Raw genomic sequence first — 26,332 nt, forward strand, 5'->3', positions numbered from 1 at the left:
TAGTAGTCCTGTCTGTGTCCCTTACCAAGACATGGCAAGACGAACTGGAGTTGGCCCCCGGGTGCTGCACAGCGGCTGCCCACTGCTCCTAGCTACACAGCTAGGATGGGTTAAATGCAGAGCAGAATTTCCCATGGGGATTAATGAAGTATATCATTGACAGAATGTTGAAGTTCACTGGGTGAAAATTTTTCTAAAGTTTTTTCCCCGTGTTGACATTTTGTTTACTAGCTAGGCAGCATCAACACGGTTTTCCAGTTGTAAATAAAAATGTAATGTCACATGTATTCCACAAGCAAATATAACATATGGATCAGCTATTGGTAGGTAGATTGACAGCACTTTAAATTATGCAGTTGTTTTGGTCTGGTTTTGACTACTGTGTAGCTTCTATGCAGATGACTCATGTTAATTAGATACATTTTATCTTTATGTCTGCTTTTCTCACTCTTTCTAATTCTTTAAATTTCTCTTTCTTTTTATATACTAATTTTGCCTGGGTCCAGACCTTTGAATCCGCCCACTCCACCGAGTTGAATGATTCTGCTGGTATGGCATCATGGCACGAAACAGCGGTTTCTCAGTTCAGGAATCAGGAACACATTATTTGTCCTTCCATTACATGAAATGAAGTCCTTTCCCCCAGCCCGCAGCGGTGCAACACAAAGACAAAAACACATACCCAAAAATTACAAGAACGCATACGTGTGTCAAACTACAAAAAAAAAAATCACTGTCCAAGAGAATGAATGCAGGATGACTGTCGCAACTGCCGGTCTGCATGGGCTAGCAGTTAGCTTAGCCTGCCCCGCTTCCGCGTCCTCTCAGATCACCCTCGGTGTTTCCTCTTCAGGCGCAGCTCCAGCAGGGCTGTGGTCCCTGGGCCCACTGGACGTGGCAGACCAGGCTCCCTCAGCCGATCCAACGCCAGACTCCCAGCCAGACAGTGGAAAAAGCGATTATCCGATGAGTGCCACGGGGGGATTAACAATTAGCCAATCAGTGCCACGGGCGGGACTAACGTCATTGTCAAGCGTTAGGCGACACGTTGTCTCAATTTCGCCCGACGTCATAGTTTGATTTTACTTCGCTCCGCTCTACTTGGCATGGCTACGCATCAGTGATGACTTAAAAAGATGTTAAAATCAGGCAGATATGTTAATCTCTAGTGATTGGATCGGGAAGATAGTAGACCCCCCCTCCCCAGAAATTGGTTAGAGCGGAGGCAATGTCAGACTGAAGATGGAAATCGAGTATAACGACTTGACAATTCCGTCCGATATCAGGCAAGTACAAATGTGAATGTGTGGTTATGTGTTCATATCTCTGTCTAGGTTTCAGACAGAGGTCAACTACGACACCTTGGAAATCAGAGACGGTCCCTCAGCCTCCTCTCCACTGATTGGTGAATACCACGGAACTCAGGCACCCCATTTCCTGATCTCTACCTCCAACTTCTTGTTCCTGCTGTTTACCACCGACAACAGCCGCTCTGCAGCAGGCTTCAGCATCAGATACGAGAGTAAGACTGATTAACACTGGCTGGTGGTCTGACAGAGACTGATTTATAGATGCATGACTAAAATGAAGTTAAAGATGGAGAGCAGCCGTGAGGTGTCACATCATATGTCATAGATTGACAGATAAAAATATTAAAACACTTGCAGGTATTCATACCCACATAGATATATTGCACACATACACAATCACAAACATGTACAGGACAATGAGCATGGTAATTGATATGTTATGTGTCTGTGTTGACTGAAATCCAACTTGCCACACACAATAGTGTTCTACATGTTGTTTACTTACTCAACTGACACTCATGCAATTTAACTCTAAGTTGGAGAGTTTTTAAAGTGAAGTGCTTAGGAAGAGCCCATATGTGCACAAAATGGCTAATAACCCATAATGAAACAAAAGGTTGCATCAAAAGAAAAAGGTCATAAAAGGCTCGATAACGAAATAATCCAGTCCCTATATCATTGCTCCTTTAGCTCGCTAAGAATCCAAATCAAATACCCAAGGCCGTAATTAATGGAAACTGCCCCTCAGAGTCAGGGCACAGTAAAAGCATCTGTTAGGAGAATCCACCATGCACTGAGTGACATATAGGCTACCCTTGCCAAAGGCAATGTGCTTTCCAAGTAAATTCAAGGATATTTATCCAGTCTTCAAATGTCTTTCAAAACAGCTGAGAAAACATTATGCCAAAAAATAGGCCTGCTGTTCCCCCAGCACTGATAAAAACACACCTCATGAATATTGTCGGTGGGCCTGAGTGCTGTACACAAACATAAACTCAACAAGCTGGAGTGCAGATGACGAATAAAAGTTGTGGTAAAACCGAAAGTGTAATAACTTAAAATATTTGACTTTCAGCAAAACTTTGTTACAAGATAAATTGGCATGGTAATTTTTTTTTCCTTTCCTGTCCACTGCCTCCCTTTTTTTTGGGGTGGGGGGTATTTTTTCCCCTTTTTTCTCCCCAATTGTACTTGGCCAATTACCCCACTCTTCCGAGCCGTCCCGGTCATTGTACTTTGGCCAATTACCCCCTTTGCTGATCCGGGGAGGGCTGCAGATGACCACATGCCTCCTCCGATACATGTGGAGTCGCCAGCCGCTTCTTTTCACCTGACAGTGAGGAGTTTCGCCAGGGGGACGTAGCGTGTGGGAGGATCATGCTATTCCCCCCAGTTTCCCCCTCCCCCCCGAACAGGCGCCCCGACTGACCAAAGGAGGCACTAGTCACTTTCTCCCTTCTTCACATCCAACACTTGAACTGAAAACTATAGCTTTGAGATAAATGTGCTCTCAAGTACACACGTGCATGTTCATGCACACACAGAAACACACACACCCATGCACACACAAAAGACCCTTTATTGTGTGCTAGCATGCTAATCTGTGCACATTGTTGACTCTTATAGGTGTAATGATGGAGTCAGATTCCTGTCTCGACCCCGGTATTCCGGTTAATGGTCGTCGCCATGGCAGCAGCTTTGCGATCGGCTCTCGAGTCACATTTACCTGTGACCCAGGATACACGCTGAGCGACCAGGAGCCAATCATCTGTGAGCAGAATCACCAGTGGAGCCACGCTCTTCCTAGTTGTGACGGTGAGACTTTCTTTTAATTTCTTTCATCTTTCATTTCTCCGTTCCTTTGTTTCTTTGCTTGTTATTTTTCAGTTATTCTTGTTCCTCTCTGTCATTCTGCCTTCCTGACTTTCTTTTTCCTGACTTTCTTCTTTCCAACCTCTTCTCTTTTATATGCCTTGCCTTTGTCTTACCTTCTATTTTAACCTATTCTTGTTTATGGCACCTCATACCAATCACAGGCAACTCTAAAGCAGAGAAACACACACACACACACACACACACACACAAAATGACATCTCTCAAGGGATGAAACCCTATGCCTTGAAGTAGCTCTGCAAAGAGCAGAAGAAGATGAATGGCATATAAAAATACACCCTGCGTTGTCGTCGAGGTATTCGTGTTTTAGCACCCTTCATTAAAAGCAACTAGAAACAGTGATTTTGTGATTTCAGTGAGAAATGTCAAGAACAGCAACTTTACTCACACCCTCTCTTGAAAGAGGAAGACTTCCCCCCCTTGAACTGTATAGACGAGAATATAGCAAAGTTTCTCTGAGCCAGGCATCCGGGTGGCGCGCTGGTCTATGCCGTTGCCTACCAACACAGGGATTGCCAGTTCGAATCCCCGTGTTACCTACGGCTTGGTCGGGCATACCTACAGACGCAATTGGCCGTGTCTGCGGGTGGGAAGCCAGATGTGGGTATGTGTCCTGGTCGCTGCACTAGCGCCTCTGGTCGGTCGGGGCGCCTGTTTGGGGGGGGACTCCTCAATGTCAGGTGAAAAGAAGTGGCTGGTGACTCCACATGTATCGGAGGAGGCACGTGGTAGTCTGCAGCTCTCCCCGGATCAGCAAAGAAGGTGGAGCAGCGACCGGAACAGTTTGGAATAGTGAGGTAATTGGCCGGATACAATTGGGAGGGGAAAAAAGGGGAGGGGGGATGGGAAAAAGAAGTTCTCTGAGCTGACTTTTTGCATATCCAGCAGACACTCTGGGTAAGCTATAGTAAATCCCATTCTTGAGGAATGAAGTGGTCTCAATCAAAATTTCAAGCTTCATCTTTCAAAACAAGTGTTGATATTGAAGTGCAGAGAAGACTCGATGATTCATTACCTGGCCAAGTCACAGTAAGGCAAGGAAGCACTACAGAGCTGAGGAGTGTGAAGAGACAAAATTAAACTTTAACTCAATCTCATTATACATATTTGCCTTTTTTATTTAATTTTTTTTTTAATTTCATGTTTTAATTTCTCTCATTTAATCATGCTCAGTTTGGCTGCCCATGTCGTTTGGTTTTGTGTTAGATTGCACAAGCTTCTGTAAGACTGGCAAGCGTGTGACATGTCAGGATTCTGCAGCATGATCTCGCCTATACTGTTGGGAGTTTGATAGCTATCTTTGCCTAATTATTTAGTGTGAACACTTTATTTTTAACATCTGTGAAAGCTGGTGCCATAACCAAGTTGTTTTGTCTTTCAAAATTGGTTAGGATTTCAAAACCCTTCTAGGATCTTCCAAACCTTTGCTGCAAACTTATACTCCATTCCTACTATCCTCAGTTCATATTCACACCTATAATCTTTTCACCAAAAGGTGCCATGGGATTGTAAAGAATCAGTGCTTATTATATGGATGACTGAGAAATAGATAAAACCAGCATTGAATGTCAGAGCATCTTGAGGCCAGACCTTCCATAAGTCCGTAAGAGTGGGGCAGTGAAAGATTACGACAAGAGAGATGATTTCTTACACTTCAAGAGACATATTCTCCAGATTCATTCATTCATTCATCTTCAGCTGCTTCTCCGGGGTCGGGTCAAGGTGGCATCAAGCTAAGTAGGGCACTCCGGACGTCCCTCTCCCCAGCAACACCCTCCAGCTCCTCCTGAGGGATCCCAAGGCGTTGCCAGGGCAGATTGGACATGTAGTCCCTTCAGCAAGTTCTGGGTCTACCTCGGGGTCTCCTCCCAGTTGGCCGTGCCCTGAAAACCTCCAAAGGAAGGCGCCCAGGAGGCATCCTAATCAGATGCCTGAACCACCTCAGCTGGCTTCTTTCGATGTGAACGAGCAGCGGCTCTACTCTGAGCTCCTCACCCTGTCTCTTAGGCTGAGCCCAGACACCCTACAGAGAAAACTCCAGATTCGGGTTGAGAAAAAAATTCCATGAGATGGCTGTCACATCCAAACTCTTGAGGAATTATTTGGAACAAACACCCTTATCCTGGCAAATAAATTACATTGTTATTGACATTTTGAATTGATTGAATTGGAAGTGAAATGCTCTGAGTTCTGCTTCAGAATAGCTGCTGAGGCGAACTGTGAGATTAAATTGACAGATAGCTGTCTCTTGGAGCTTTGAGGTCAATAGATTCTTTTTACCCATGTTAGCACAAAAAAGCCCGCTCTTTTCCCGCCATATTCCACAGTGTTAGAATTGGTGGGAAAAATTGGCAGCGTGTAATTGCCAATCGCTGAAGGACACAATATTAAACAGTATTAACCATAATAAACCCCAAACCATCACCACTGCCACTGTAAAACCTTTAGCCATGCACATTCAAATACACAAATAAGTCACTCTGCACACTGTCTGATCCGGGTTAGAGACTCTCATCAGCCGGTGTCATGGGGGGCATTCGCTGGCCATGCCTCCCCAAAGGAGTTTTTGTGCCCCCCTGCTGACCCACCCGCAGGCCAAGCCTTTGGAATTAATTTATATTTATCATATTAAAAGTTAAAACCTTTTCGCTAAATTAAATGAAATAAAAACAAAAATAAGAAAAGGGGGAAGAAAAAAAACACACCCTGTTGGTCATATTTGCATAAGGTCACATTTGGGGAAGTGGTGTGCTCATTGGTCTGGTGCTTGACCTATGACCTACTGGTTTGATTTGTTGTCAATACGTCAAGATTAGCACATAAAGTACAGCGAGCAAGTCAGATGCTGCGTGGCGCTAATATGTTTCAGTGACAGCAAGCAACTATCAAACTGCACTTCAAACGAAGAAAAATGGATCTAAGAAAATGGCTACACGGTGCTGCTTCTTCAAGGCCTCCTCCAGCTGCACCAACTAAAGAGGGCGCAAGTATGCCCAGCACCTCCACCTCAGAAGAGCAAGAGCTGGCTTATGTGAAGGACGCTGAGGTTAGCTCCCGATTCTGCAGTTAAGTGGAAAGTTAAGGGAAACTTAACTGTCAGTGCTGAGCAACCGATCCTCCATTTTTTGCAGCTCTTACTGTTGTGAAAGCATCTTAGATATTTTAGGCAAAGCCTTAATGCGGTTTGAATCCCACTTTCAGATTTGCGAAACCTTTATTCTATCTGTGAAAATGCAAAAGAAAAAAGGGGGGGGGCTTTCACTGCTTATTTCACACCTAGACCACATTGGACCAGGTCCTGATCACTATACTTGGACTGGTCAAATCTGGATTATCCCAGAGAAGCTGCAGACTCATTAAAACACAGTTTCAGATTTCTGAAACCTTTATTCTACACTGCTCAAAAAAATAAAGGGAACACCTAAAAACACAATATAGACCTCGATGAATGAAATATTTCAGCTGAAAATCTTTATTTATTAGACAGAGGAATGTGTTCAGAGCAAAATAACCTAAGAATGATCAATGGAAATCAAAATCATTAGCCCATTAAGGTCTGGATTCAGAATCATACTCAAAATCAAAGTGGAAAATGAGAACATAGGCTGATCCAACTTCTGTGGAAATTCTTCAAGACGATTCAAAATGAGGCTCAGTCGTGTGTGTGGCCTCCACGTGCCTGTATGCACTCCCTACAATGTCTGGGCATGCTCCTGATGAGACGACGGATGGTCTCCTGAGGGATCTCCTCCCAGACCTGGATCAGGGCATCGGTCAACTCCTGGACAGTCTGTGGTGTGACATCGCGTTGGCGGATGGTACGAGACATGATGTCCCAGAGGTGCTCGATTGGATTCAGGTCTGGGGAACGTGCAGGCCAGTCCATAGCATTAATGCCCTCGACATACAGGAACTGCTGACACACTCTGGCCACATGAGGACGAGCATTGTCATGCATGAGCAGGAACCCAGGGCCCACTGCACCAGCATATGGTCTGACAATGGGTCTGAGGATCTCATCCCGGTACCTAATGGCAGTCATGGTACCTCTGGCTAGCACGTAGAGGTCTGTGTGGCCCTCCAAGGATATGCCTCCCCAGACCATCACTGACCCACCGCCAAACCGGTCATGCTGGAGGATGTTGCAGGCAGCAGAACGTTCTCCACAGCGTCTCCAGACTCTCTCACGTCTGTCACATGTGTTCAGTGTGAACCTGCTCTCATCTGTGAAGAGCACAGGGCGCCAATGGCGAATCTGCCAACCAAGATGTTCTCTGGCAAAGGTCAATCGGGCTGCACGGTGTTGGGCTGTGAGCACAGGCCCCAATTGTGGACGTCGGGCCCTCATACCATCCTCATGCATTCTGTGTCTCACTGTTTGAGCAGAAACCTGCACATTAGTGGCCTGTTGAAGGTCGTTTTGTAGGGCTCCGGCAGTGCTCCTCCTGTTCCTCCTTGCACAAAGGACCAGATAGCGGTCCTGCTGCGGGGTTGTTGTCCTCCTGCGGCCCCCTCCACGTCTCCTGGTGTACTGGCCTGTCTCCTGGTACCTCCTCCATGCTCTGGACACTGTGCTGGGAGACACATCAAATCTTCTTGCCACAGCATGCATTGATGTGCCATCCTGGATGAGCTGCACTACCTGAGCAACTTCTGTAGGTTGCAGATACCGCCTCATGCCACCTCTAGTGGTGAGGGCACTAGCAAAATGAAAAACTAACCAAAGATCGGCCAGAAAAGATGAGGACAGGCAAATGGTCTGTGGCCACCACCTGCAAATCCATTCCTTTTATAGGGGTTGTCTTGCAAATTGTCTAATTTCCACCAGGTGGAAATTAGACAATTTACCAACAGGTGAAATTGATTCACAAATCAGTGTTGCTTCCTAACTGGACAGGTTGATATCTCAAAAGTGTGATTGACTTGGAGCTACATTGCATTGCTTATGTGTTCCCTTTATTTTTTTGAGCAGTGTATTTGTGAAAATGCAAAAAAGGATGATTTCACTGCACTTTTTCACACCCAGACCATATTGGACCAGGTCCTATTATAAACGACTATACTTAGACAAGTCAAATGTGGACTATATTATCCCAGAGAGGCTAAAGATTCTTTAGAACACAGTTTCAGATTTGTGAAACCTTTATTATATTTGTGAACATGCAAACAAGGGAGATTTACTGCTTTTTTTCTACACCTAGACCACACTGAACCAGATCCTGATCAAAACCACTACAGTTAGACTTGCCAAATCATAACTACACGATCCCAGAGAAGCCAGAGACTCATTAAAATACTCTTTCAGGTCTGTGAAACCTTTATTCTATTTGTGAAAATGCAAAAAAGGGAAATTTCACTGCTTTTTTTTCACCTTTTGAAATACAATCAAAACAATTTACTCTTCAAATTCTTCTTAGGAACAAAAATTACTGTTGTTCCCTCACCTTTCCTCTAACTGGCCACGGTCAACCTTACACTGCTTTTATTGTCATTTCCACGTATGCATGTCTTATACCTATGGGGAATGAGGTTGTGTTTCACATGGACCACAGTGCCACATTAAAAAAAAAATGCAATACATACTAAAAAACAAAAAGTACATTAAAATCAAAAAGTACTTCACAAACCTAAACTTCACAAGGACACCTGACACAGACATTGATTTTCTGGCAGTGATAGCTGTGCAGGTAGGTGTGTCATTTAGAGTAACAGTGCAGTTCATTGTGCAAAAGGAAGACGGTCAAAAACTCATTGTGTGGAAGGTCTGAGTGTTCAGGCTGTAGAGGAAACTCACAGCCTGCGGAATGAAACTGTTGCATAGTCTGGTGGAGGCAGCATGGATGCTCCTGTACCTCCAGCCAGATGGTAGGAGGGTGAAGTGGTTGTGGGAAGGGTGGATGGGGTCCTTCACAATAATGAGGGCCTTCTGGGTGCACTGTGCGCCAGCTGTCTTCACTATCTGCTGTAGGGACTTGCAGTCGGAGGCCTTGCAGTTCCCACGCTAGACAGTGATACAGCTGGTCAGAATGCTCTCTATGTTGCCTCTGTAGAATATGGTGAGGATGGATGGGGGGAGACTTGCCTTCTTGAAATGCCGCAGGAAGTGGAGATGCTTCTGGGCCTTCTTGGAGCAGTGATATGTAAGGACCAGGCGAGGTCATCTGTGATGTACACTCCCAGGACTTAGCACTGTTGACTGTTTCTATGTCCATACCATCAGTGGTCAAGGGGGTATGGTGGGTGCTGGTCTTTCTAAAGTCGATGATTATCTTCTTACTTTGCCCTATGTTTGGGGAGAGGTTGCTGATTTTGCACCATGCCACTAGTTGGTCCAATGGATTCATCATTGTTGTTGATGATCCTACCACTGCAGTGTCATCAGCAAACTTTATGATGAGGTTGGAGTTGGATGATTCTGTGCAGTTGTGAGTCGGCAGGGGAAACAGGAGCGGTCTGAGCACAAAGCCCAGGGGAGTGCCGGTGCTCAGTGTGATGGTACTGAAGGTGATCCTGCTGATTTGAACTAACTGTGGCCTCCCCGTGAGGAAGTCCAGCACCCAGTTGGAGAGGGAGGTGTTAAGGCCCAGCTGGCTCAGCTTTCTGATCAGGGGTTGAGGTATAATTGTGTTAAAAGTTGAGCTGAAGTCAAAGAACAACATCCTCACATAGCTGTTCTTTCTCTCCAGGTGGGACGGGGATGGGTGAAGGGCAGAAGTTGTGGCATCTTTTGTGGAGCAGTTAGTACAGTATGCAAACTGAAGGGGGTCCAGAGTGGATAGGAGGCAGGACTTGATGTGCTTCATGACCAGTCTCTCGAAGCACTTCATGATGATGGGAGTCAATGCAATGGGGTGGTAATCATTGTGGCAGAACACAGGGGACTTTTTTGGCACTGGTATGATTGTAGTAGACTTATAACACATGGGGATGACTGCCTGGGTCTTTCTCACATCATCTGTGGTCACCTGCAGAACATGGTCATCAATCAGGGAGGTAGACTTCACCACTAGCATGTTGTTCAGTCTCTTGTGCCATGTGCAGAATGGTTCAGTGCATCTGAGAGGGTGGGGGCACCGCCAAAGGTCTGAGGAGGCTTCTACCAGTGAGGGCCTGGATACCCTTACACAAGCACCATGCGTCTCTGCTGCCAGTGAAGTGGCATTTGATTCTCTGAGCATATTGTCTTTCGGCCTCCCTGATTCCACACCGAAAGGTTGGTTCGTGCTGTCTTGAGGGCTGTCTTATCACCAGATCTGAATATAGTATCCCGGGTCCTCAGCAGCGCCAGACTTCTGCTGTCAACCAAGGCTTCTGGTTGGCCCGCAAAGAGATGATTTTGGTGACTGTAACATCGGCTATATACTTATTGATGTGGGCTGTCACTGTGTATACCTCCAGATCAATGTGCTCACCAGAGGAGGCTGCCACTTTGAGTCAGTCAGTCAGTGCTCTCAAAATAGTTCTGGAGAGCTACGACAGACTCCTCTGGCCAGACCCTGATATATCTCTGAACCGGTTTGGTGAGTTTCAGAAGTGGCCTATATGCTGGAATTGGCATAACAGAGATGTGGTCTGAGTTTCCAAGGTGGGGGCAGGGGAATGCACTGTATGCATTCTTCTCATTAGTGTAAATAAGGTCCAGTGTGTTGTTTTCCCTGGTGGAAAAGTTTACATTTTGATGAAATTTCCTTGTTAATGTAGAAACACAAGCCACCACCACAGGTCTTACGTGACAAAGATGATGCTCTGTTGGCTCAGTAGCATGTTAGTCTATCTAGCTGTATGGCTGTGCCCGGAATGTTGCTGTGTAACAAGGTTTCAGACAAAAGACAGAAACAAACAGTTCTTTGTTTCACACTGGGATGTCCGTTGAAACCGTATGCAGTCCATTTCTTTTTCCAGAGAATGTACGTTTGCAAGTAAAGAGAATGGGAGAGTTGATCTGGAGGGGTTAGCCTTTAGCCTAGCATGGATGCTTCCGCACACCCCGTGCATCCGGGTCCTCTTGCATCGCCTCCGGCGCTTTCTCAAGCAGGTAGCCACAGGGGGGATGTCCTCTAGCGATGGGGCCTGGAACATGTAGCAATCTGAGGAATGCAGATTGTCCAAATCAGTTGGTATCTGATTGTGTGTGATCATATTCTAGTGTCCAGAAGTTCTTGATGGTTGTAATTGTGTTTCCTGGTAGAGTTGATATTCTTTCTGGCAGTGTCAAACACATTAAACAATAAAAATATTGAATTGTTTGGTTCACATGAGGTCACTGATTCCTCACACGCCACCATCATCAGTACACATCCATACTCTCACTGCTTCTGCCAATGTCATTTTCCTCACTTTTTGACAAAGCCTTTACCTTGGCCTATGTTAGAGGTACCATAATTCAGCCATTAGTGTGCTTGGTCTTTATTTAATCTATATACATTTTTATGAAAATCTTTCCGTCAATACTTTGTCACAATTATCAACCTTTTATTGAGAAATCATTTAATTCATCTCGTTTGTCTGTCCATTAACATCCGCCGTCATTTCAGACCCTGCTCTTCTTCTTCTGCCCACCAGTTGTCCCAATTGTGTGCCTACCTTTGCCAGTCACCTGAGCTCACCCCAGCCTGGTGACATGATCCTCTTTACACCATTATCCAAAGACTTTATACTGTAGACCTGCGCAGTAGTCTAGTAATTTGCCACACCGTGTATTGTGTCTCCTAGTCGTAGCATTGCAGCCCTTTTACTTTTTCTGAATCTGCCTACTTGCAACTGTTTTTTTGAACTACCATCTTTCCTGGACTTCAAGTAACACTGGAGTACAAGTCACAGTCAGCAAAAAATGTGTTTCGTAAGGAAAAAAAAAACATATAAGTCACTTCGGTGTATAAGTCACATTTATATGGTGATATAGCAGTGACGCGCTGGTAAGGGTTTTTTAATACCTGCACCCACCCGACCTATTATGAGAGCCAATCCGCACCACCCGGCTCGCTAAAATACACGTTAATTAACCACCCAAACCCGACCCAACCCGACCTGCAAACCTCCAACTTTAGCTTAGGCTATAGCAAAGTGAGCAGTGGTGCACTATTTCATTTTTGGACAGTTTGCCCAGCATAATACACTGATTGCAAGACATAGCCTGTTGTAGCTTAGCCTAACAGCAGCTGGGTCTAGGCTGCTAAATCTTCTTTTTTCGGCTTGTTCCCTGTTTTTCAGGGGTCGCCACAGCGGATTTTATAGTTTCCATCAGTACCATGTGAGGGCACAGCACCAATGGCGGCCATTGTTAACCCGGGCCTCGATCGATCCAGTATGGTCTTGTCAATCCGCATACTGATTTGGCAAAATTTTAGTAGGCTGCTAAATAAATGGACTAATTGTTCCAAGCGGTGTTCTTTATTGTTGAATAACAGCATAACAAGTAACCCTTCATTAAAGACATGAACTCTGTCTCTCTCTCTGGCTCTCTCCCTCACTCACTCACTCACTCTCTCTGTCACTCACACACGCACAAGCCTCTACTTTGTGACCAAAAAAATAGTTTTGGTGGTGTAAGCAAAGGCTACGGATAACACTTAGGGGAAAAACTTTTGCATGAAGGCTCATCACTATAAAACACATGCGTTGACCAAAACTGTGATCGCAAATACAGGATAAACCTGTGTGTGTGTGTGTGTGTGTGTGTGTGTGTGTGTGTGTGTGTGTGTGTGTGTGTGTGTGTGTGTGTGTGTGTGTAAGTAACAGAGAGAGACAGAGACAGAGAGCGGGGAAGAGAAGGTGAACTAGTGATGGACAGCCTAGCTTATTGTACACAATGTTTCTGTAAGTTATTTATAACATACGTAGCGTAGCTTTGTCACTTTTTGACCTGCTCGCTGAACTTATATTTTCTAGGTAGCCTACCCGAACCCGTCTGACCCGCGGGTTGTGGGTCGACCCGCATATCCCTACAGTACAGTATTTCAATAGAGTCCCGAGATTAAACAGTTTTATCTAGTAGCCTTAGTTGAAATGCAGTTTATTCGTCCCACAAAATTAGAGTATAAGTCACTTTGGACTATTAAGTTGCAGGACCAGCCGGACGAGTAAAAAAACAGAGACTTATATTCTGGGAAATACGGTATGCTAGGTTTTTCTTTTCTTTTCCTTTTTTGCTGCCTGCCTGCCTGCTGCAACGCTACAACTAGCAAGACAGTGCAGCTGTTTAGCGGCTGTTTGGCGCCACCTGGAGGTCTCCGATACTGGCTCCTTTGTGGGCATGGGCTTTCGTAACTGGCAAAATGGCGTGGAGAGTGATCAGGGATTTCATAAACACGGATCTTCAGAGGAGCATCTCTCTCGCCATACGCTGTAGAAGGCGTGGGAGAGGCGTGTCGGTACTGGAAAGGAGGTTTCAACACTGGCGGGTGCACTGCTGTGTGTGTGTGTGTGTTTTGAAATTGGAACTTGTGTAGGTGTGTTGGTTGTGTATGGCAAACTGGTATTATCAAGCATTTGCATCATAGATTGAGTTCTCGAACGACAGTTTGTGCCCCCCCCCCCGCGGTTCCCTAATTCCCCCCGATTAGATTTGTTCTGACGCTGAAGGCACGAGTGTAACAGATGCTCGCTGGCCACTGGTTGGCACCTTGTGTCTCACATCCGACGCTGCCATGGGAGCTGGAAATGCGCCGTCTCATCCGCTCTGTCACTTAACAACTGATTTAAGTTGAACAGCAAAAACAGGTGCGTTTTCACTCATGAGCGAGCCAACACGAAAATGCTGCATCACGTGTTCTAGACCACGTGACAGTTTCAAAGGGACGCTGATGTTTTCAGCTCGCATGCAGGAGAGTAGATATATTTACAATAATAACATGTAATGATATGACAGCAGCATCCTCCCCTCCACCAAATTTTAACATTTCAGTGTCTTAAAGAAGAAAAAAAAAAGAATCGTATGACTAACCTTTATTGTTAAATGTGTTTTGGGGAAGATGTTAAATGGGCACGGTGAAATCTCGAAGTTGCCATTTATTCCACGTTGCAAGTATTTTTTTCTGTAAAAGTTGTTTAAAGCCCAACTGCTTGTGGGATCCACAACCACAGTAGTAACTGTAAATAGGAATAGTTTGAGGTAGTAGAGGCGGAATGGTGGCGCAGTGGTTAGCGTGGTCACCTCACAGGACGAAGGTCCTGGGTTCGAGCCCCGGGTTAGTCCAACATTGGGGGTCGTCCCGGGTAATCCTCTGTGTGGAGTTGGCATGTTCTCCCCATGTCTGCGTGGGTTTCCTCCCGGGGCTCCGGTTTCCTCCCACAGTCCAAAGATATGTAGGTCAGGTGAATCGGCCGTACTAAATTGTCCCTAGGTGTGAATATGTCAGTCCTGTGGTGGACTGGCGGCCTGTCCAGGGTGTCTCCCCGCCTGCCGCCCAATGACTACTGGGATAGGCTCCAGCATCCTGCGACCCCGATTGGGATAAGCGGCTTGGATGATGGCAGGATGGATGGATGACGTAGTAGAGGAGATATAGCTGATAACTGAAATACTGTCTTGTATTGTCCTAATTCCCCCTACTCTCTCTCTCTCTCTCTCTCTCTCTCATGCTCTTTCATATCAGTCTTCCTCACAGCATTGCCATTCTAATTCCCTCCGCACTGAAAACACATCAGCACTTCAGTTTGGTCCCCAAATTCTTACGAAAAACACAATAATACCCTTTTTTTTCTATTAACTCTTCTTTCTTTTACACACTATCTTACTCACACTCACCAGTGTATACAGTGGTTGTCTTTAACACAGACAGGGTACTTGCACACAAATGCACGCACACATTAACTCATATACTCAAAAATGCATAATCCTGCACACACACACATGCACATACGCGCACGTGCATGCACAGACACACAAACTCTTTCATCAGGGGTCATTTAGTCAGGCAGTGTCCTAGTTATAGCCTAATCCTGATGGGAGTGTGAAAAAAACAGCGCCAATTATCACAACACATGCGTCACCTAGCCAGAGAAGGGCAAGAAAGCGAGAAAATGAGAGAGCTTGACTCTCATCCACTCTGCAGTTTCTGCTCGGTTGAAATTTGATGTAAAATGAAAGAGAGAGTTGAGGGAGAGAGGAATCATAGGGAGAGGGTGGAGGAATGTTCAGCATTCTGGCTCAGCTCAACAGTAATACTCCGCAAACCGTTCAAATTCCATCAACTTACTGTAGTATTTTCCATTCTGCTCAACTCCAGATCAGCTGGCTCTCGTCCATATCATCCGTCCAGCTCTGTGCAGAGGCCCACCGAACACGGAAGCATCCTCCGTTTCCCAACAACCTTAGTACTGTGTTTTCCCTCCCCTCTTTCTGTCTTTCCTTTGTCTATGGTCTTGTCTTTCTTTTTGCCTCTCACTTTTAGAAACTATGGCTCCGTCCCAACACTCCCCTTTAGCCCTACCACGCGGCCCTACCACGCGGCCCTACCCCTCCGTTTTCCACACTTCCACGTAGTAGGGTGTCCCAGTTTGATTTAGGATAGAGGGATAGTGTTCATGGGCGGCACGGTGGCGCGGCGCAGTGGTTAGTGCGGTCACCTCGCAGCGAGAAGGACCTGGGTTCAAGCCCTGGGGTAAACCAACTTTGGGGGTCGTCCAAGGTTGTCCTCTGTGTGGAGTTTGCATGTTTTCCCTGTGTCTGCGTGGGTTTCCTCCGGGTGCTCCGGTTTCCTTCCACAGTCCAAAGACATGTAGGTCAGGTGAATTGGCTGTACTAAATTAACCCTAGGTGTGTGTGGGTGTGATGGCCTGGTGGCCTGTCCAGGGTGTCTCCCCGCCTACCGCCAAGTGACTGCTGGGATAGGCTGATAAGCGGTTTGGATAATGGATGGATGGACGGATGGGTAGTGTTCATCTAACCATCCAGATGGCCCTGTAAGCATTTCCAGATGCAGTTTCGAAAATGACTGTTTGAAAACAAGTGGTTGAATGAATGCCTTGCAAACTGTGGCTGAAGCAGACTGACGATGGCAGCCGGTGCTGGTAAGCACATGTAGAAATGTTAGTATTTCTTTGTAAGTAGCTAATTGTGCAAAAAATGCAAACTCAGTTGACTATCTTAGTTTAATGTGCATACAATACATTAAATTAAGCAATTTATTCGCCATGACAAGCACACAAAAATCGCTATGTGCAATGTCCAGCTACAGCGGTTCGGTTTTAAGTGGATAACACTGGTGATCACATGTTCTGGCAACATTTCACTGGTTACTGGACTACTGATGACTTTAATGAGTGGTGTCCCATTTCTTAGTTAAGTAGTTTCCCCCAACCTCTCGTGCGGTCTTTCTGGAGGTCCACTACCCAATCGAAGGCACTATGAAACGAGGGGTAGGGCGAAAGGGAAAGTAATGGGACAGGGCCTTTGTCTACATAATAAAATAAATTATTCTAGGGCATCTGGATAGCATAGCGGTCTATTCTGTTGCCTACCAACACGGGGATCGCCGGTTTGATTCCCTGTGTTACCTCCGGCTTGGTTGGGCATCCCTACAGACACAATTTGCCGTGGCTGCGGGTGGGAAGCCAGATGTGGGTATGTGTCCTGGTCGCTGCACTAGCACCTCCTCTTTTCAGTTGGGGTGCCTGTTCAAGGGGGGAGGGGAACTGGGAGGAATAGCATGATCCTCCCACACGCTACGTCCCCCTGGCGAAACTCCTCACTGTCAGGTGAAAAGAAGCAGCTGGCGACTCCACATGTATCAGAGGAGGGATGTGGTAGTCTGCAGCCCTCCTCGGATCAGCAGAGGGGCTGGAGCAGAGACCGGAAAGGCTCGGAAGAGTGGGGTAATCGGCCGGATACAATCGTGTAGAAAAGGGGGGGGGTCTCCCCCAGAAAACCCCAAAAGAAATTATTCTGTCATTATTTTTCCCCTCTCATTGGAATGTCCTGGGGTAAATTGTCTTTCCCTTTTTTCTTTCTTAATCTTTATTTTTTTTCTTGCTCTCTCTTTTTCTTTAGCTTTGTGTGGAGGCTATGTCTATGGAAAATTCGGCACCATTCTGTCTCCTGGGTTTCCTGACTTCTACCCCAACTCTCTCAACTGTACCTGGACCATAGAGGTGTCACATGGGAAAGGTAAGAACTCACACACACACACACACACACACGCACAACCCTTTGGTTGTGTAGAGGAAGGCTCGCCCTATTCTTGAACTTGGACAATTTTCCTTTCTTTGGAAACGTCTCTGAAAGATTAATCTTGAATACGCCTTAAAAAAGAGGACAAAGAGTTCAAGATGGGAAACTGTAATCTTTTTCTCCCAAGGAATTACTTTGCATTACAGTGGACAGAATCACACACAAAAAAAGCCTAGTTGTGCAAAATGTATGAGAAAGAGAAAGACTGGGGAGGGAGTGGGGGAGGGGGGATGACAGAAAGCAAATGGAAAGAGAAGGAAAACTCTCAAACACAACACATTTTAATGATATTTCATATGTCCCCGGATGGGAAATTATAATTGGTTTGGGTCAGGTACTGAGAGCTGGTTCTGACTAGAACCTGGCAAAAAAAAACAAACTCCAAGAACCAAGTATTTGCTAAAACATGTGGGTTTTGAAGCTGCTAATGGAATTCTAAAAGCTTACTGGTTTCAGTCCCGTTCACAAAACCTCCAAAATATGCAAGCGTATAGTTTGACTCCAGTGTTATTGCAGTACCAAACTGCATCAACTTTTCCTACTTCGGTGTGCAATTTTGGCGCAATATTGAAGTATGAATGCTGTTTTTTCTTTTTGTATTTACATTTTGAAATGTGGGCATTTATTTCACTTTCAAAGACTGGCTGAATTTTATCAAGGATGTAGTCAGCCTTCCAAGAGGGGTAATTTTCCCTAAGACTACAGGATACCTTATTCATCATGACTTTTGACGTACTATGGCTACAAATACACTATACTTTATATACTAAAACTTGTTATTTAGTGGATATTTGAGGGTTAAAAACCTGGTAGTGATTACCATAGCTTATTTAGTTCCTGAGGTTTCCTTCATTGAATACACTTTAAACTTTTTGGAGTTTTTGTTTTTGTTTTTTTGGATAGGATAAACGACACCCCCCAACCCATCCTTGCATGGCCACACCCATGTTTATAGTTAACGACTTTTAAATTAAGTTTGCTATAACCATGCTATGATCACCATGCCACATTTTAGGGTTAATGAAATTCAAACTGTCTCTTCAGATTTTGTTTGGAATTAACAAAATTAAAACCGTTATACAAGCCATCAAGGCAAACTGCAATGTGTGATGCCCAAAGCAGACATATATATTTCCTGGCATTGTTGTCCATTGAAAGACACTGAAGTCTATCTCCTCACTGCCTGACACGGCAGTACCTGACTCTATCTAGAGAAATGCTCAGATAAAGGAGAGGTGTGTGCCTCTTATTCAATATCAACATCGTAGTTTCAAGTTTCTAAGATACACAGGTCTATTTTAGGATTTTTTGTCCCATGACTTTCTTTTTCATTACTAACGCTAGAGTTCGGCCCAAAACCATTCCCTATTTGCTATAGGCTGTAGTGAACTAGAATCACCTTCGTCCGTTTTGTCTGTGTTCGAATTTTAACTGTAAAATGTATGTACTATTAAGTGCCCTCAAAATTCCCACAGTGCAACTGGAAATGTGTCCAATGCTTGTACACTATGCTACAGATAACACAATCCAATGATTTGCCTCTTCCCCTCTCTACTCTTGCACTCTTATCACTGTCAACACGTGACGGGATGAGAAAGTCTCCATTCATTATTCCCTATGGAGTGCCTTATTGTTTCACGTGTAGGCAGTGGTGAATGAGTGAACAACAGGAAGATTTTGGATAGAGCTCTAAACTCACTGACCCCTGTTAGCATAGCTAGCTAACTGGGACATAGCTAGTTAGTTACTACTGTGCTAGCAAGCTGTGTCTTTCGTATATGTGTGTAGCTTCTCCATGAGTGCGGAAAATACAAGGTGGCAAGCCTATTTTCTTCTTTAAGTGCTTTCTTGACATTTGTTTGCTCATTGTTCAAGCAAATGAGCTAAACCTGTCCAAAGCTGCTTCATAGTAATGCTTCTGACCATTATAATAAAAAAGACTGTTGCTTTCCTGAAGCCAACAGCTCCAACTGTGCGCCTCATAGGAGTAATTTGAGGTGGCAAAATTAGCCACGCCTGTAGGCAACCTTATGTTAAGTGATTTGCCTAATATAAACCAGTGCCACAAGCCTTTCAAAAACACCTTGCAAGGGTTCTGTTTAAAGAAAAAAAAAAGATAACATGTCGTTCCTCTGGCAGAGTGCAACTTGTTTGTTGTTGCATCTTTTCTGAGCTAGGCAGTTACACAATGTTGTTTTCCCTTTGACCTGATAAGAGTATTTTAAATTTTGAATGTTTTTGTGATAAACTTACCACTAATAATGTATCATTAGATTATTTTTTTTGTTGCAACATCTGAAGGCTATGGTAGAATGACACAATTGTCAGCCAGATCGGTTCCCTAGAGACCTTGTTTTCACTGTAAATTTTGTCTTCCATCAGGTTTGAAACTTTATGGAAAACATAAGGATTGCTTTATGGTTCTTTTAGTACACCTTGTCTGCATAGAAGGTGCTAGGGCATCAGGTCTGGGGAAGCTAAATTTGCAAAACATTACAGTAAAAGTTAAAAAACAACATTGTTTTAAACCAAATAAGCTTGCCTTGCTGAGTGTAAAGATAAATCATTTATATCCTGTTTGAAATGCTCTGCGAACTGACTCGCCGCTATTTGAAGATTTAGTCCTGAATCGTGACTCATTTAGGTGCCTCTTCACGGGGGGTAGGGACTTTATTTACTCTGCTGTGATAGAAACTCAATTCTGAAAGAAGTGGTATGCCTTTCAGCTCTTATTGGACAATGATAATTTGATGTGTCTTTGATAGGCTTGTTTGTGGAGTTGTCTTTTTTTGTCCTTGCATTGTTTTACTTCACAAAGTGCACACCTCAAAAGACAACGCATTCTCCATCAGGTCGTCAAATACTGCCCCTCACCATGCCCCTCAGCGCCTGATACTGAGGCACTTGCACCCTTTGACATCTGTATGAGATGCACCAGGCTTTCAACTAACTTCAATGTAAACCCATCCGCGGCAATATTTGATGCCTAGAGCAATTGCTCTGGCCATCCATTCACCCCAATATTAACCCGACCATGGCGTTATAAGATGCTTTACTTCCGATAAGTATTTTCCTCATCAACCCAATTGCCACAGAATAACATTTTGACAATTTACATTTCTGCAAACCACATATACATTAAAATCTTGACATTTCTGAACCAAAAATACGCTTCATATGAACATTTCAACTTATAGCCAATGTCGGTGGAGCCTGCGTGCGCGTCACGTGACTGTCAAGTTTCTGTCTTCTTCCTCTTTCGGCTTGTTCCCTGTTTCTCAGGGGTCGCCACCACGGATTTTTGCCCTTTATAGCTTTCTGTCTGACGCACCCCTCTCCTGCAGTCCAGCCCTGCTCATGTCCTCTATCTGGTCTCTTCATCTTTTCCTTGGTTGTCCTCTTTTTCCTTTGCCAGGTATTTTCAGGTCCAATACCTCCTTTCCTATATAGTCTATGCCTCCTCTCTGTACATGTCCAAACCATCTCAGTCGTGTCTCTCTCAGCATCTTATCCATTCCTCTGATCTTGAACGCAGCTTTCACGTCTTCATTTCTCTTCCGGTCTTTTCTAGTCACTCCCAAGGACCGACGTAGCATGTTCATCTCTGCTACTTGAAATATAGATTCTAGCCTCTGTTCTTGTCCCTGCTTCCATACCTTAACGTATGGCAGGCCTAACCATTGATTTGTATGCCTTGCCCTTTACCCTCAATGGCATTCTTTTGTTACAAAGTACTCCAACTGCCTTTCTCCATGAATTCCACCCAGATTGTGTCCGTGGGCAGCACGGTGGCCCAGTGGTTAGTGTTGTTGCCTCACAGCAAGAAGGTCTTGGGTTTGAACCCCAGGCCATCCCCGGTCCTTTCTGTGTGAAGTTTGCATGTTCTCCCTATGTCTGTGTGGGTTTCCTCCAGGCACTCTGGTTTCCTCCCACCATAAAAAAAAAAAGACATACATGTTAGGGTTAATACTCCTGTCTGTGCCCCTGACCAAGGCAATAGGAAGAAATAACTGGAATTGGTCCCTGGGTGTTGCACTCCAGCTGCCCGCTGCTCCTAGCTATACAGTTAGGATGGGTTAAATGCAGAGAGTAAAGTTCATTTGTATGTATGTACAAAATGACTAATAAAGAGTATTCTATTCTATTCTCATCTCATTATCAGCCGCTTCTCCAGGTCGGGTCGTGGTGGCAGCAAGCTAAGTAGGGTGCTCCAGATGTCCCTTTCCCCAGCAACACCCTCCAGCTCCTCCTGGGGGATCCCAAGGTGTTCCCAGGCCAGATTAGACATTTAGTACCTCCAGCGAGTTCTGGGTCTACCCCGGGATCTCCTCCCAGTTGGACGTGCCTGGAAAACCTCCAAATGAAGGCGCCCAGGAGGCATCCTAATCAGATGCCCAACCACCTCAACTGGCTCCTTTTGACACGAAGGAGCAGCGGCTCTACTCTGAGCTCCCTCCGGCTGTCCCGGGCTCCTAACCCTATCTCTAAGGCTGAGCCCAGACACTCTACAGAGGAAACTCATTTCGGCCGCTTGTATCCGCGATCTCACCCTTTCGGTCACTAACCAAAGCTCATCACCATAGGTGAGGGTTTGAACAAAGATTAACTGGTAAATTGAGAGCTTTGCCTTCTGGCTCAGCTCCCTCTTCACCACAACAGTTTATTATAACATCCGCATTACTGCTTATGCTGTACCAATCCACCTGTCAGTCTCCCACTCCATCCTACCCTCGCTCATAAACAAGACCCCGAGATACTTGAACTCCTTCACTTGAGGCAACAACTCATCCCCAACCCGGAGGGAGCAATCCTCCCTTTTCCGGTAAAGAACCATGGCTTCAGACTTGGAGGTGCTGACTCTCATCCTGGCCATTTTATACTCAGCTGCAAACCACCCCAGTGCACGCTGGAGGTCGCGTCCTGATGAAGCAAACAAATAACTTATATTGGCTTCATCATCATCTTATTTTTGGCTTCTACTCTATTCTACTCCATTCTATTTTCTTGACTTCCTTCTTACCACCGTCATCTGTCTGTATTGTCGATCCTAAGTACTTTAATTTGTTAACTTCTGGGACATCTTCTCCTCCTAAGATCAATCCTTGACTTTCTACTTGCTTATTTATACACAGGTACTCAGTCTTTGTTCTGCTGATCTTTAGCCCTCTAATCTTTAGCGCTTCTGTCCAATCTACAAGATCCCTTTACAACCTTTCCTTGTCCTTGTTTGCTAGAGTGATGTCATCAGCAAACATCATGCTCCATGGTGGCTCTTTCTTAACATGTTCTGTGAGGCTGTTCATCAGTATCACAACAGGAAAGAGCTCAGCGCCGATCCTTGATGCAGTCCTACTTTTACCTCAGACTCACTTGTTATTCCCATTGCACATCGAACTACAATCTTACTGTCCCTGTACATGGCCTGAATTATGGTGATGTAATTTTCTGCCCCTTCCTTCACTCTCAGGTAATACCAAATCTCCTCTGTCAGTACTCTGTCCTATGACTTCTCCAAATCATAAATACGCAGTGCAATTCTATCTGTCCTTCAATGCATTTTTCAGCTAAGGTCCTGAGTACAAATATCAGATCTGTAGTACTTCTTCCAGGCATGAATCCAAATTGTTCTTTCCTTATAGTCACTTCCTTCCTAAGTCTCACTTCAATCCCTCTCTCCCAAAGCTTCCTTGTATGTCCCATCAATTTTATCCCTCTGTAGTTGTTGCAACTTTGAGCATCACACTTTTTCTTGTAAATTGGTACCAGTATGCTATTTCTCCATTCATGTGGTATTTTCCCAGTCTGTATTATGTTGTTGAAGAGTCTAGTCAGGAACTCTATTCCAGTATTGCCGAAGTATTTCCAGACTTATGTTGGTATGTTGTGTGGTCCCACAGCTTTTCCATTTTTCATTCGTTGCAACACTTTCATCACCTCATCCCTTGTTATCTCTCCCATGTCCTCGTCATTCCTTGGTGGTTCATCTGTCCTTTTTTTCTCTGTTATTCTCTTCATTCATTTGGTGACTGAAATAATCCCTCCGTCTCTGTAAAATATCATCTTTTGAGAGTACTCTTCCATCTGCGTCCTTGATCAATCTTTCTTCTTCAACATCCTTGCTTGCTCTGTCTCTGTTTGGCTATTATACATACATACATACACACACACACACACACACACACACACATATATATATATATATATATATATATATATATATATATATATATACACTCACCGGCCACTTTATTAGGCACACCTGTCCAACTGCTCGTTAACACAAATTTCTAATCAGCCAATCACATGGCAGCAACTCAATGCATTTAGGCATGTAGACATGGTCAAGACGATCTGCTGCAGTTCAAACCGAGCATCAGAATGGGGAAGAGAGGTGATTTAAGTGACTTTGAACGTGGCATGGTTGTTGGTGCCAGACGGGCTGGTCTGAGTATTTCAGAAACTGCTGATCTACTGGGATTTTCACGCACGACCATCTCTAGGGTTTACAGAGAATGGTCCGAAAAAGAGAAAATATCCAGTGAGCGGCAGTTCTGTGGGCGAAAATGCCTTGTTGATGCCAGAGGTCAGGGGAGAATGGCCAGACTGGTTCGAGCTGATAGAAAGGCAACAGTAACTCAAATAACCACTCATTACAACCGAGGTATGCAGAAGAGCATCTCTGAACGCACAACACATCGAACTTTGAGGCAGATGGGCTACAGCAGCAGAAGACCACACCAGGTGCCACTCCTGTCAGCTAAGAACAGGAAACTGAGACTACAATTCGCACAGGCTCACCAAAATTGGACAATAGAAGATTGGAAAAACGTTGCCTGGTCTGATGAGTCTCGATTTCTGCTGCGACATTCGGATAGTAGGGTCAGAATTTGGCGTCAACAACATGAAAGCATGGATCCATCCTGCCTTGTATCAACGGTTCAGGCTGGTGGTGGTGGTGTAATGGTGTGGGGGATATTTTCTTGGCACACTTTGGGCCCCTTAGTACCAATTGAGCATCGTGTCAACGCCACAGCCTACCTGAGTATTGTTGCTGACCATGTCCATCCCTTTATGACCACAGTGTTCCCATCTTCTGATGGCTACTTCCAGCAGGATAACGCGCCATGTAATAAAGCTCGAATCATCTCAGACTAGTTTCTTGAACATGACAATGAGTTCACTGTACTCAAATGGCCTCCACAGTCACCAGATCTCAATCCAATAGAGCACCTTTGGGATGTGGTGGACCGGGAGATTCGCATCATGGATGTGCAGCCAACAAATCTGCAGCAACTGCGTGATGCTATCATGTCAATATGGACCAAACTCTCTGAGGAATGTTTCCAGTACCTTGTTGAATCTATGCCATGAAGGATTAAGGCAGTTCTGAAGGCAAAAGGGGGTCCAACCCGGTACTAGCAAGGTGTACCTAATAAAGTGGCCAGTGAGTGTGTATGTATATATATACACTACCGTTCAAAAGTTTGGGATCACCCAAACAATTTTGTGTTTTCCATGAAAAGTCACACTTATTCACCACCATATGTTGTGAAATGAATAGAAAATAGAGTCAAGACATTGACAAGGTTAGAAATAATGATTTGTATTTGAAATAAGATTTTTTTTACATCAAACTTTGCTTTCGTCAAAGAATCCTCCATTTGCAGCAATTACAGCATTGCAGACCTTTGGCATTCTAGCTGTTAATTTGTTGAGGTAATCTGGAGAAATTGCACCCCACGCTTCCAGAAGCAGCTCCCACAAGTTGGATTGGTTGGATGGGCACTTCTTGCGTACCATACGGTCAAGCTGCTCCCACAACAGCTCAATGGGGTTCAGATCTGGTGACTGCGCTGGCCACTCCATTACCGATAGAATACCAGCTGCCTGCTTCTGCTCTAAATAGTTCTTGCACAATTTGGAGGTGTGTTTAGGGTCATTGTCCTGTTGTAGGATGAAATTGGCTCCAATCAAGCGCTGTCCACTGGGTATGGCATGGCGTTGCAAAATGGAGTGATAGCCTTCCTTATTCAGAATCCCTTTTACCCTGTACAAATCTCCCACCTTACCAGCACCAAAGCAACCCCAGACCATCACATTACCTCCACCATGCTTAACAGATGGCGTCAGGCATTCTTCCATTATCTTTTCATTTGTTCTGCGTCTCACAAACGTTCTTCTTTGTGATCCAAACACCTCAAACTTGGATTCATCCGTCCACAACACTTTTTTCCAGTCTTCCTCTGTCCAATGTCTGTGTTCTTTTGCCCATCTTAATCTTTTTCTATTATTGGTCAGTCTCAGATATGGCTTTTTCTTTGCCACTCTGCCCTGAAGCCCAGAATCCCGCAGCCGCCTCTTCACTGTAGATGTTGACACTGGTGTTTTGCGGGTACTATTTAATGAAGATGCCAGTTGGGGACCTGTGAGGCGTCTGTTTCTCAAACTAGAGACTCTTCTTGCTCAGTTGTGCAACGCGGCCTCCCACTTCTTTTTCTACTCTGGTTAGAGCCCGTTTGTGCTGTCCTCTGAAGGGAGTAGTACACACCGGTGTAGGAAATCTTCAATTTCTTAGCAATTTCTTGCATGGAATAGCCTTCATTTCTAAGAACAAGAATAGACTGTCGAGATTCAGATGAAAGTTCTCTTTTTCTGGCCATTTTGAGCGTTTAATTGACCCCACAAATGTGATGCTCCAGAAACTCAATCTGCTCAAAGAAGTGCCCATCCAACCAATCCAACTTGTGGGAGCTGCTTCTGGAAGCGTGGGGTGCAATTTCTCCAGATTACCTCAACAAATTAACAGCTAGAATGCCAAAGGTCTGCAATGCTGTAATTGCTGCAAATGGAGGATTCTTTGACGAAAGCAAAGTTTGATGTAAAAAAAATCTTATTTCAAATACAAATCATTATTTCTAACCTTGTCAATGTCTTGACTCTATTTTCTATTCATTTCACA

The 26,332-nt window shown here is 44.8% G+C and overlaps 1 protein-coding gene across 1 annotated transcript in view; it reads left to right on the forward strand.

Moving 5' to 3' along the window:
* The window catches only part of LOC130112084 (CUB and sushi domain-containing protein 1-like), a 729,421-nt gene that overhangs the window by 419,342 nt on the left and 283,747 nt on the right, over positions 1 to 26,332 (forward strand). Inside the window, exons 19-21 of the mRNA XM_056279382.1 lie at positions 1,335 to 1,522; positions 2,937 to 3,125; positions 17,194 to 17,310. Of these exons, the coding sequence (XP_056135357.1) occupies positions 1,335 to 1,522; positions 2,937 to 3,125; positions 17,194 to 17,310 (494 nt within the window). The remainder of the gene's footprint in view (positions 1 to 1,334; positions 1,523 to 2,936; positions 3,126 to 17,193; positions 17,311 to 26,332) is intronic.

Source organism: Lampris incognitus, chromosome 4 (assembly GCF_029633865.1).
Source record: "Lampris incognitus isolate fLamInc1 chromosome 4, fLamInc1.hap2, whole genome shotgun sequence".
NCBI classification, from domain to species: domain Eukaryota; kingdom Metazoa; phylum Chordata; class Actinopteri; order Lampriformes; family Lampridae; genus Lampris; species Lampris incognitus.